This window comes from Abramis brama (assembly GCF_963993115.1).
Source record: "Abramis brama genome assembly, chromosome: 7".
NCBI classification, from domain to species: Eukaryota; Metazoa; Chordata; class Actinopteri; order Cypriniformes; family Leuciscidae; genus Abramis; species Abramis brama.
This window is the reverse complement of record NC_139969.1, coordinates 38,624,537-38,636,112: the sequence shown is the minus strand read 5'-3', so window position 1 is coordinate 38,636,112 and position 11,576 is coordinate 38,624,537. Positions and strand designations below refer to the sequence as shown.

The following is an 11,576-nucleotide window of genomic DNA, read 5'->3' as shown; positions in this document are numbered from 1 at the left end:
ATCTGTAAATGTTAGAAAGTCCAGTTTGCTGTCATTATCGGGCGAGCTTTCTGCAAGCTATACTTCCGTGAACGAGCGCCCCCGCGTGCATGCGCGCCGAACCGACGGAGCGCAATAGAATAGGAGCGCAATTATTCTGACTAAAATATACATTAGCACTAAATTATAAATATATTTAGCTAAAACATTTGTTGTTGAATATTTGTTGTTGTTGGTGAACATAAATGTGCTAGAGAATTTCAAACCTACATGTGTATTTTTATGATATTAGCTTTTTTTTCTTTTTTTTTTTTAGTAAATTTAACTACTTCTTTAAAAAGGATTATTTGTTTTTAGATTGTAATGTTGCCATGTTAGAATGTAATGTGATTTGACCCCTTTTTTGGATAGACTGCAGATAGACAGCAAGGTTACACTGTTTGTTTTTTATATTAAATATATTTTTAAAAAAATTAAATACAGGTTTTTTTATTTAAATAGAAAAATGATAATTAAATACTCAGATTATACCATACATCGCCATTTGGCCCAAAAATTCAGATTTATTTGGCAATTGGCTATATTTCCCAACCCTACCGGCTGAAGTTTTAGCTTAACTTTAGGCTAATGATGGCTACATTATTATCACTGTTAAATTGTTATTTAACAATAAGCCTACATTCAGTCCTGAATTAAAAATTCAGTTTGTTGTGCCCCCCCAAATTTTTTTAGCACCAGCCGCCACTGCTCAGAACAGTGTTAATTTCATTGACTATAATTTTCGTCATTATTTTCGTCAAAAACATTTTTTTTTTTTTTTTGTCATTTACATTGACGAAAGTGTCAAAAGATTTTCTTCATAGTTGTCATCATTTAAAGCTGGTTTTTATTTAGTTATTGTCTCGTTTTCGTCTGTGATTTTTTTTTTTTATGTCACTGCAGTTAAATCTGTGTCTGTATTGCATGTTCAAACATTCTAAATGATTCATATTAACAGGTTAATTATTAATAGATGTTTTCTCTGGGAGTATATAATGGGTTTGGAAATTTTAGAGAAATTCTAAATGAATGCATTACAATTTAACTAAACCCATTCGATTTTAGATTTAGTCGACTAAAATCTTATTGTATTTCGTCGACTAAAACTAAAACAATTCAGATGACTAAAATATGACTAAAACTAAAATGGCATTTTAGTCAAAAGACTATGACTAAAACTAAATCAAAATTTGCTGTCAAAATTAACACTGGCTCAGAATATTATGCTTTACGAGAGTGTTACGTCCCTAAAGTGGCTAAGGGCATGAGGGAACACAACATAAAATAAATGAATATTTTCCCAGATCGTTTTAACCCTGGTGCGTGTTTAAGGCATTGGTGCAAAAGAACACAAGAACAAAGGGAGTACATTTATTCACAATATGATAACTCAAAGAGAGAGAAACTAATAAAAATACAGAACACAGGGAGAAGGAACCTGAGCGGGGCTAAATCAAAGAAAGAAATAAAACAAAACCCATATAACTATTTCCCCTTCCCAATAAGCTACTAATTCAAAAAGAATAAAACATCTTCGGCGTTCAACACACCCTACCTAAACTATACTATTTAAAAAACACTCAAAACATACAATGGTGGCACCAGCTCCTTACCTAATGTGTTAACAACGTGTTTTCCTAGAGATGTTGCAAAAAATGGAAGTCACGTGACATGCTTCCCTGGTCACTACTCCCTGGTCGGCTATAAACTAATATAAAGAAAACATAAAGACTTAGTTTTTACAGGCTTCAAAAACAACAAATCACTGAAAGAAAACAAACTGTTAATTAAACCAATTGAAAAGATTAAACAAAGAGCCAGAAATCAAAAACAAAACACGCCAACAACCCAGCGTGGCAAAACAAAACGAGTCAACTCCCTCCTTCTCTCTCTGCCCCGGTTCCGGTCTGCGTCACTTTTATAACAGGGACGCCCGTTCAGGTGTAACTGTCGAAATGATGATTGACAGCCAACAGCACCGCCCTAAGAGGTGATAGTTTGATACTGATAGTGATGGTCCTCTTCAGAAACTGACAAGTCACGGCTACCCTTCCCTCCTATATGCTGTAACCAACAGAAAGGATGATGTCTCATACAGACTTGACAATCAGCTGAAAGCTCAATGTGACTTTCTGGGGAGGAATCCTTTGTGGCACACACAATGTCGTGCGAAGTACACAAACCGTAAAATTGTTGACCAGAAGAGGAAAAAAAGTTGAAAAGCCAGAAGGCACTTCATTTGAAGGAGAACTCAATCCTGAGCCAGACAGCAGCAGGCCTACTAAAAAAACACGGATATCAATGCCGCAGCCTATCAAACACAAGGAAGAGTGCTTCATTTGTGGAAGAGCACGCACGACCAGGGGGAATAGATCCCTCATTTTGATCGCCACTTATGACAGACAGAATGCAGTATGGGAAAAAGCAAATAAACTTGAAGATGAAGAGATACTACACAAGATTCTTGGTCCTGATGGTAACAGGTGTACTGATATGATTGCTGAGGACTTCCGATACCACAAGGAATGCATGACCAACTACCTGACAAAGCATCTTCGTTCACAGGAAAAGACTAGTACTGCCACCACTCCATATGATGCTGCACTGAACCAACTCATATCTCGGATAGATGAGCCCCTTTTCAAAGTGAATGCCATATTCTTCGTTACAGCTTTGAGGGATGAATTCCGTAAATACTTGGAAAGCCGTGGAGTTCACAATGTTACCTCATATAGATGTCAGTCCTTGATTGCCCGTCTTAGAAGGCACTATGAAGTAGGTGGCAATTGTAAAATAATGGTTGTGCCACAGAAAGGATGTTCTAGCCTGATTGAACATATCAGGTTGGGGTGTTATGAAAGATCATAATTGCTGTTCCCTTCTGAAGTTTTATTACCGTTTACAGAATTAAACTGAATAAAATACCAATTAATTGCAAAATGTCTGTATAAAGTGTTTTGAATTATCACTATCCATCCCTAATTTTGTTAGATTTTTTTATTATCAAATACTGAGTAACAAAAATGCTTGCATTGTGTTCCTTTCTAACCAAATGTTATTGTTTGATTGTAATCATAATGCAAAACCTGATACTTATCCAATATCTAAAATATCTAATCCTTGACAAAAATTTGTATATATATATATATATATATATATAAAATGTAAAAAATTAAAAAATGCAGAAATCATGTCTAAAAAAAAATAATGGGAATCAAAAAGCTTCTCTATCTATTTACAGTGGTGGTCAAAATTGATGGCACCCCTGAAAAATATGAAAAAAAATGGCTGTAAAAAAAAATCTGTATTGTTTATCCTTTTGATCTTTCCTTTAAACAATGCGCAAAAATCTAACCTTTCATTGAAGTAAAAGAATTGAAATTGGGGAGTAAATCACATTATGAAATAAATGTTTTTCTCCAAAACACGCTGGCCATAATTGTTGGCACCCCTAGAATTTTTTATGAGAAAAATATCTCTGAAGTATATTCCCATTAATATTTACCTTTATTTAGCACACCAGGGTGACTAGGAACATGAAATTGTCCGGCTATGACTTCTTGTTTCACAGTTTAAATATGGGGAAGTACAAAGGCCAAATTCCCTTAAAGGGGTTGTGAAACACTCAGTTTCAGTCAATCTCAGCAATTCCACGAGCGTTTCCCAAAAATTAACTTAACATGAACGCGCGAGAACACACTCTACGTGCTACTTAAGAGTCGCTGTCCATTCGTGAAGCTGAAACATAACCTTATATGGAATCGTATTCTGAACGTTTAACCTAATAATTGTCATCTGTTGTGGATTAGCAATCAAGACAAGTATATATAAAGCACCTACTGGCGGAGGCACTGACAAAATGGCTGAAAAAAAAAAAAAAAAAACACATGAAAAGATACCTTTCAAAAAGATGAAATTAATGTCCTTTTAGAGGAGATAGAGCGAAACAAAGATGTAATTTTTAACAGATTTAAAGGATTTCTTTTATTTATTTTTTTGTTCATTCATTTAATTTTGATTAAAATTATTAGATTAAATTATTTCTATTTTTTTGTTTTGTTTTCTGACCTTTTTAATTATTTATTTTATACATTAATTTAACCAACAACAAAAAGAGTAATAAAGTGTACAATAAAGTACAATCAAAACCTTATATTATAATCACATACATTTTAATAAATTTAAAGGTGTAATCTGCCGGTTGTCCTGCAGGTGTCCTCATAAAAGTCTTCTTACGATGCACTTGGGGATGTACGATTACTCCAGAGCACTCGTAGATCTACAAAGATTTTCAAGTGCTACTTAAGCTACGATGCTTTTGGGAAACAGACCGTAATATTAAGATCAGTCGTACGATCATTTTTACGATCAACTTAGGCTTACGATGCTTTTGGGAAACGCAGCCCTGGGCCTTTGTTTATAAAACAATCATCGTCGAAATGCAGGGAACTGGGAATAAATAAAGTCCTGTGACTGCAGCGAGCAGAGCGCTTAGATGAGGTACTGCTTTCGCTCTCTCGCTCTGGTCTACGGGTGCGCGCACCCTTCCGGGAGAAGTACCCTTAGGACCGTATAAGGAAATTCAAGGAGTAAAACCAAAGAATATAGTTCTGATGTGCAGCAAAAGATTGTTGAGCTTCACAAAATAGAAAGTGGCTGTAAGAAAATAGCTAAAGAATTGAAAATCCCCATTTTGACCATCAGGGCAATAATTAAGAAGTTATAATCAACTAAAGATGTTACCAATCTGCTAGAAGAGGACGTGTCTCTATATTGTCTTAATGGACGGTGAGGATGAAAGTTTGAGTGGCCAAAGACTCTCCAAGGATCACAGATGGAGAATTGCAGAGATTAGTTGAGTCTTGGGGTCAGAAAGCCTAAAAAAAAAAAATATAATAATTGTATAATTATTTCATAGTACCATAGAAACCTTTCAAAATTCTAAATAATAATAAAAAAATATTAAAAAGGGCTTCGGTCACTTTTTACCGCGAAGGAGCCAAGTGTGACCCCTAAACGAAGAGGACCAGAGGGTTAAATACACGCTTAAAAATCTATGGATTTATTCACGTGAAAATTCTCATCACTAACAACATGTATTAGACCTCATTAAATGACAAATTAAACCAAATGTACTATTTAAATCGATTGTTGGACATCATAATCGTAATGTTATTGTACATACATCTGATTTATGATTTAGCATTTTGTTAGCAATGTTTTTTTTATTAAACATTTTTATTTATTTACATTAGTAAGCTACAGGACATCGTCTTTCAAAACATGACCTGCGCGAAAGAGAAAAAACAAATGAATGAATGAGGCATTTATATAGCATTTTTCGTTTGTACTACTGTACACCCAAAGCGCTTTACAATCATATCAGGGGATCTCTCAGTGCGCTCACCACACATCAGCTATAGGTGGAGAGAGGAGATAGAGAGTGATAGAGCCAAATCAATGTAAGGGGATTATTAGGAGGCCATGATTGGTAAGGGCCAATGGGTGGAATGTGGCCAGGACACCGGGGTTACACCCTTACTCTTTACGAGAAATGCCATGGGATTTTTAATGACCACAGAGAGTCAGGACCTCGGTTTTACATCTCATCCGAAGGACGGGCGTCATTGAATGCGTCATTGTACCCAGCACTTCTGAAAATGCACTACCGAATGCGTCTCTGTCCCCAGCACATTTCAAACCAAGCTGACGCCCACGAACCCACCCCTTTCTGAACAGACATAAAAGAAACAGAAGCATTCTTTCTGTAGTCACTCAGCTCCTGACCCAGGATGAATCTGCAGGTCTCCGTCGTTCTTCTTTTCATTTCTCTCACTGGAGGTACAGAAAACAGCAAGTATTGAAAAGTATTATTTGCTAATCATACTGTAGAGCACTAACTCAATGTCTCTCTCTGTCTGTAAGGTTATTCTCTCAAGTGTTACTGCACATCTGCTTTGACGGGTTCCTGTGCAGCAAAAGAGGAGACATGTGCAGATGGAGTTTCTAACTGTTCAAGCACTACGACTGAACAATCCATCGGTAAGTCCAGTATAATGTGAAAATCTGCTGTATAAGTGATACCACTGGAGAGAAAGTATACTTGTTAACTGCTAATCTTGGAATTGTTTTATTATCTTATTATATGGACATTTATGTCTTTTTTACAGGTTTCACTAAGGTGTCCATCACAACTAAAGGGTGCGCACCTGAATGTGTACCAGCGACTTTAACGCTACCAACTGGAGGGACAATGACTCTGAGCTGCTGTAACACTGATCTTTGCAATGCAGCAGGTATTGGCCTTTGTTTGATAAGCTACATGATATATTTCTTTATCTCACTCTCTCTTGAAGCTGATCCTCGCTGTCCCCGTGCGTATTTGGCGCTCGAACTGTGAGTTTTTTTCCCACTGCATCTTTGCTGGCTGCCGTCGTCTCATTTCATTACGACTCTCAACTGTGTGGTTAGAAAGTATATTACCATGGCATCAAACACACCTCGGCAAATAATAATCAAGATGTGTTTTGACACTGTCTGGCTATAGCATTAGACAAAATTTAGCATAATGGTGCCATCAAGGCACGTCTTTTTAAGAGACATCCCTGCTTATTTCAGCAAGACAATGCCACGATTCATTACATGTTACAACAGTGTGGCTTCATAGTAAAAGAGTTCAGGTACTAGACCAGCCTGCCTGCAGTCAGACCGGTCTCCTATTGAAAATGTGTGGTGCATTATGAAGCAAAAAATACAACAACAGAGACCACAGATTGTTGAGTACTTAATGTAATTTATCAATAAGAAAGAAAATCTAACTTCAACAATTAGTGTCAGTTCCAAAACACTTACTGAGTGTTGTTAGAAGAAAAGGCGATGTATACACACTGAAGGTATTTTTACAAAAAAATAAAAACAAAAATAAATAAAGTTTATCATTTTGAACATTGAAACAATATAAATAAAAACTCCACTGCGGGACTAATAAAGGATTAGACCCACCTGAGCTAGATATTAAAGACGGGAAAGACAGTTCACTCCTATTACTTATGTATGGGAGAAACTGTCCCGCCTTCTAAGTAAAAGAGCCGATCGCTGATTGGTAAAGTAATTGCGTCACTGCATCGATCTGTTAGAAGCTCCGGTTCCCACAGGAACTCAAACTAAATGTAACAGAAGCTTGTGAATTAGTCTAGTACTTTCAGAGTTTTTATTATTTAAAAAAAAAAAAAAAAACTGTGAGAAATTAATCAACAATAACCATGCAGTTTTCACAACTATTATTATTATCATTATTATTATTGTAAGTATTAGTAGTGGAGTGTTAATAATACTAATTTCCTTCCTGTCTTGATTAGATGGAGTGTATAAGGGAAGCTTCCTCTTGCTCGTGTCTCCTCTGCTCTTCTACTTCCTGTTTCAGTGAGTCCAGCTGAACTTCAGATTCTACAGCAAAGACCATCAAACAAACTCAATATGATACACAATCTGAATAAAGCTTGTTTGTTGCTCTGCTGTTAAGGAACTGAAAATATGTACTTTTTTAACATTAAAAAATTACTGCATTAAAACTACCACATGACTTTTATTTACATAAAAGAAAAGATATAATAGAATGTAACAAAGATTTGGAGAAATAAAGAAATTTTAATAAAGAATTTTGAAAAAATGTGAGGAACGTCTGTAATAAAATATTTACTTATGTATTAAACATCTATCTCAGTAAGTGACCAGAAAATTGTTTAACTTTTGGTTCAATTAGTAAGTGTCACGTATGGTAGTATATAAGTAGAGCATGAAGACAAAGACTGCAAGAACACAAGCCCTGTGTTAGACCTGTTGCTACCGCGATTTACAAGCTTAGATGTGGGCTCAAGGAAGGATCTCGAAACTCATGAACTGAAAGGGAACGGCAACTGGATAGAGGTCTAATCAAATTTGTTGAAGGTAAGGTTTAGGTTAACATTACATTAGCCAAACAAGCTACCTCTGCCTTGCTGACTGAAATACATCTGTTTATCCAATTCAATTTTTGTAAACACCTGTAAGACATTTTATGTAAGCATGCCATGCACTTCATATGTATATATACTGTATGTATATATATATATATATATATATATATACATTTTATATATATATATATATATATATATATATATATATATATATATATATATATATACATTTTATATATATATATATACAAAAATCGGTGTTGCCTTCACCGTGTTATCCTCTTTTTAAAGGTCCCATTCCATGGATTATTTTTATTATTTTATCATGTTTCCAGGGGTGCCCTTATAATGTTAGTATGTTTTTTAGATCAAAAATTGTTATAATTTAGAAATAAAAGGCATATTTCCTAGCCTGATTTCATTCCCTGGTTTGAACACTCTGTTTGAAGGGGCGTGTCTGCTGTGAGACTTCAGTGTAAACGCCCTCTGCTGTGATTGGCTGACATGCTTGCATATGAAATATCTGGCATTACATGTGGAACTATCTGGAAAACTTTTACTATTACAACAATTATACGTTTTTACTATTACAACTATCGTGATTAACGAATCGTGAGAAGTTTTTTTTAAGTATTTAGATCTATTTCAATCACATAAAAAATTGCAGTGAGCGTTGAGCAGATGACAGCCTGTTGATCGCGTGAAAAAAGATCTTATCATTGCAACGCAGTTTCTGCACTCACTAATGATTTCACCAATGCAAACATGAGGCATATAAATACAGTAAGAGCTTCGTTGTGCAGTGTAACAGCGTCATTTATTTCATAACGAGTTTTGGCAAGTGTCCAGATAAACTCGCGCTGTGTGATTGATTGACAGCTTGGACGATTGTAAAGGGATTGTTCTTTGATCGCTTTCTGTATATTAATCACAGTTTAAGTAAGATTATTTTCATCCTACTAAGAGAAACGATGTTAAGTTGATCGCTACTTCCATATTAAATCACTACTTACCGCTTGCTGGAATATAGTTGAAATTGCCTCCTTCGTCAGTATGAAACGCTGAGAGAAGCCTGCTTGATATTATCCCAGGTTACAAAAACAGTCCGTGGTGAAATGGACAGAGCAAACTAACAACTTCGAATTAAACTTTTGCGGTATCCGATTATAGATAAACATCAACCGTCTGTTGACATTTCGCCATCAATACGCCTGTGTTCCTGTGGGCGGAGCTTAGTCTAAACACGGTTCTGGTGATGTCACTAATGCAGGATGTAGAGGGGTGTAGTCCAATCGAGCCGTTTTATGTAGTCAACTTCTGTTAAATAAAATATCTCGCTTGGCATTGAACTTTGAGCGTTATAATTTTACAGATATTATTTATACTCTAACAACAACATTACACACTAACTAAACTTTGAAACATGGAATCGCATGCAACGGGACCTTTAAGTGAAAGAAAACTAATAGTTCCGTGTTGAAATAACTTTTTTTTATTGTAATACAAACACTGAAAGGTAAATACTTACAAATGTAGGCACACATGGATCAGACCAATCACAGAAATATACTGTATATCATGTTCATTGCTGACATCTGTGGTCGCTGGACGGAAAATAACAACTGTGTCTGTCTTAAACTAGCAAAGACACTTGCGTTCGGCTTTGCGCTGCGTCGGTGCAAGATAGGGCCCTAAACCTCAACATTTAATGTTCCCTGAACTGCTGCTAATATTCAGCTACACATAGGCTCAGATTAATCACAAACAAATCTCATTTTCTCATGTTCATGGCTTAAAAAGTAGCAAATGCATTTTTAAACCCAAATACATTGTTCATTATAACAAAATACTGAACCTCAACACTTAGTGTTACCTAAACCACTAAAATTCAACATGTATGAATACATTCAAACCAATACTTAACACTTAATGGAACTCTTCATCAGTAAAGAGCAATAAACAATAAAAACACTGTCACTGCTTAGAACACAAACCATTTTCTCAAAGCACACAATGAGGATCCTCTGCAAAGTCTTGGGTCTGTATATGAGAGAGAGAGAGAGAGAGAGAGAGAGAGAGAGAGAGAGAGAGAGAGAGAGAGAGAGACTTTTGACTTTTACAACCCCTTTATTCTACAATCTACATAAAAATGTAGATATACATTATTCCTTCACATTCACATTAAACACACATTTTTTTAAGAAATAAATAAACACATATATTCCATGTTCTTAACACATTCAATTATAAATCACCCATTAAAAAAAATAATTACCAATTAAAACTCAACCCCCATACTCATTCACTGTAACCAGTGCTTCCTTAACACACCATCTCCATTTAAAGAAAAGAACATTATTAACATGCTTGAAATATGTATATTCTATAACCACTCGTGCTTCCACTAAGGATTTGAACAAGGCCACCATACAAATGTCTCTTCCTGCATTCTTTTCCTGATGAGATTTCAAAATTGCTAATTTAGCTTGACCAATGACAAAATTAGCAAGTACACATTGTTCTTGTAAAGATTTCCTATAACAACAGCCCAATATAAATAAGCTATTAGTATACAGAAACCCTAATTTTGTTATTATTTTTCTCAACAGTTCAAAAATAGGATCAAGTCTAGGGCAGTCACAAAACATATGAAAAATAGTATCAAGAGCATCACAAAGTGGGCAATTCGATGTAACATTTTCATTCATCCTAGCAACAAATTGATTTGTAGCTAAGATACAATGGATCAATCACCAATTAAGATCACCACATCACACATTTCATTTTTTGGGGGAATGAATAAGAAGGAATTAACGAGAGACAGAGAGAGACAGAGAGAGAGAGAGAGAGAGAGAGAGAGAGAGAGAGAGAGAGAGAGATATGAGTTCCATAATTTCAAATTTTTAATCCAAAATTATATCACATATAGGCTTGACCTAACAAAAGCTAATTTTAGAAACAGAGCACAAAACAGACAGAATAACATAAAATAATAGAAAGTGTGATGAGTACAATTCATTGAAAGAACAAAAAAAGAATGGCAAAAGAGCATGGAAGAGGAGTTCAGCATTCTAACTTTGAAAGGCAGTTGAGAATGAACATTAGAATGAATTTTCCCAGCCTCCTGAGTCATTGCTGTTTGAACATATGTGTAATGTATACACCTTACTCACCATTTTCAAATGAAATCCCACTGAAAGTCCATGAGCTTGCGTAAGAGGCTGGTGACGTGTGAATTGACAGTTCTTCTTTTTTTCCCCTTTGCAGCCTTTTTCCATTTTTCTGGGTTTATACCCACAAAGCGTCTGAAAAATTATACACTGGTTAAAAATCTAGGAATTCACACAGACTAACAGCACAACAAAGACAACAAATGTACATGAACTATCCTCAACATGCACTATCTTCTTGCCTCTGTGAATATTGTAAGTTGCACTAAAACTTTCTAAATCAAAGTTAATTGCTAAATCCCATCACCAGACCTGTTGAAACCATGCTTGAGCCACAGCTAGGCCAGAAAAAATGCAGGTGTTAACAGACAATATCTTACCTCTGGATGAATTCAAGCGAATTCAAGTGACACAAGGCTACCTCCTCCTG

At 35.5% G+C, this 11,576-nt stretch overlaps 1 protein-coding gene across 1 annotated transcript; it reads left to right on the top strand.

Annotated features, from left to right (window-relative positions):
* Positions 1 to 5,734: 5,734 nt before the first annotated feature.
* LOC311086259 (uncharacterized protein) lies at positions 5,735 to 7,592 on the top strand. The gene is made up of 4 exons (XM_084119052.1): positions 5,735 to 5,859; positions 5,944 to 6,060; positions 6,189 to 6,314; positions 7,377 to 7,592. The coding sequence occupies exons 1-4, from the start codon at positions 5,811 to 5,813 to the stop codon at positions 7,442 to 7,444; spliced, it is 360 nt and encodes a 119-aa protein (XP_083975178.1). The 5' UTR covers positions 5,735 to 5,810; the 3' UTR covers positions 7,445 to 7,592.
* The last annotated feature ends 3,984 nt before the right edge of the window (positions 7,593 to 11,576 follow it).

Coding starts and splice junctions, on each gene's coding strand:
- LOC311086259 (XM_084119052.1), top strand. CDS start 5,811: ATGAATCTGCAGGTCTCCGTCGTTCTTCTTTTCATTTCTCTCACTGGA. Junction 6,061..6,188: donor TACGACTGAACAATCCATCG/GTAAGTCCAGTA, acceptor TCTTTTTTACAG/GTTTCACTAAGGTGTCCATC. Junction 6,315..7,376: donor TGATCTTTGCAATGCAGCAG/GTATTGGCCTTT, acceptor TGTCTTGATTAG/ATGGAGTGTATAAGGGAAGC.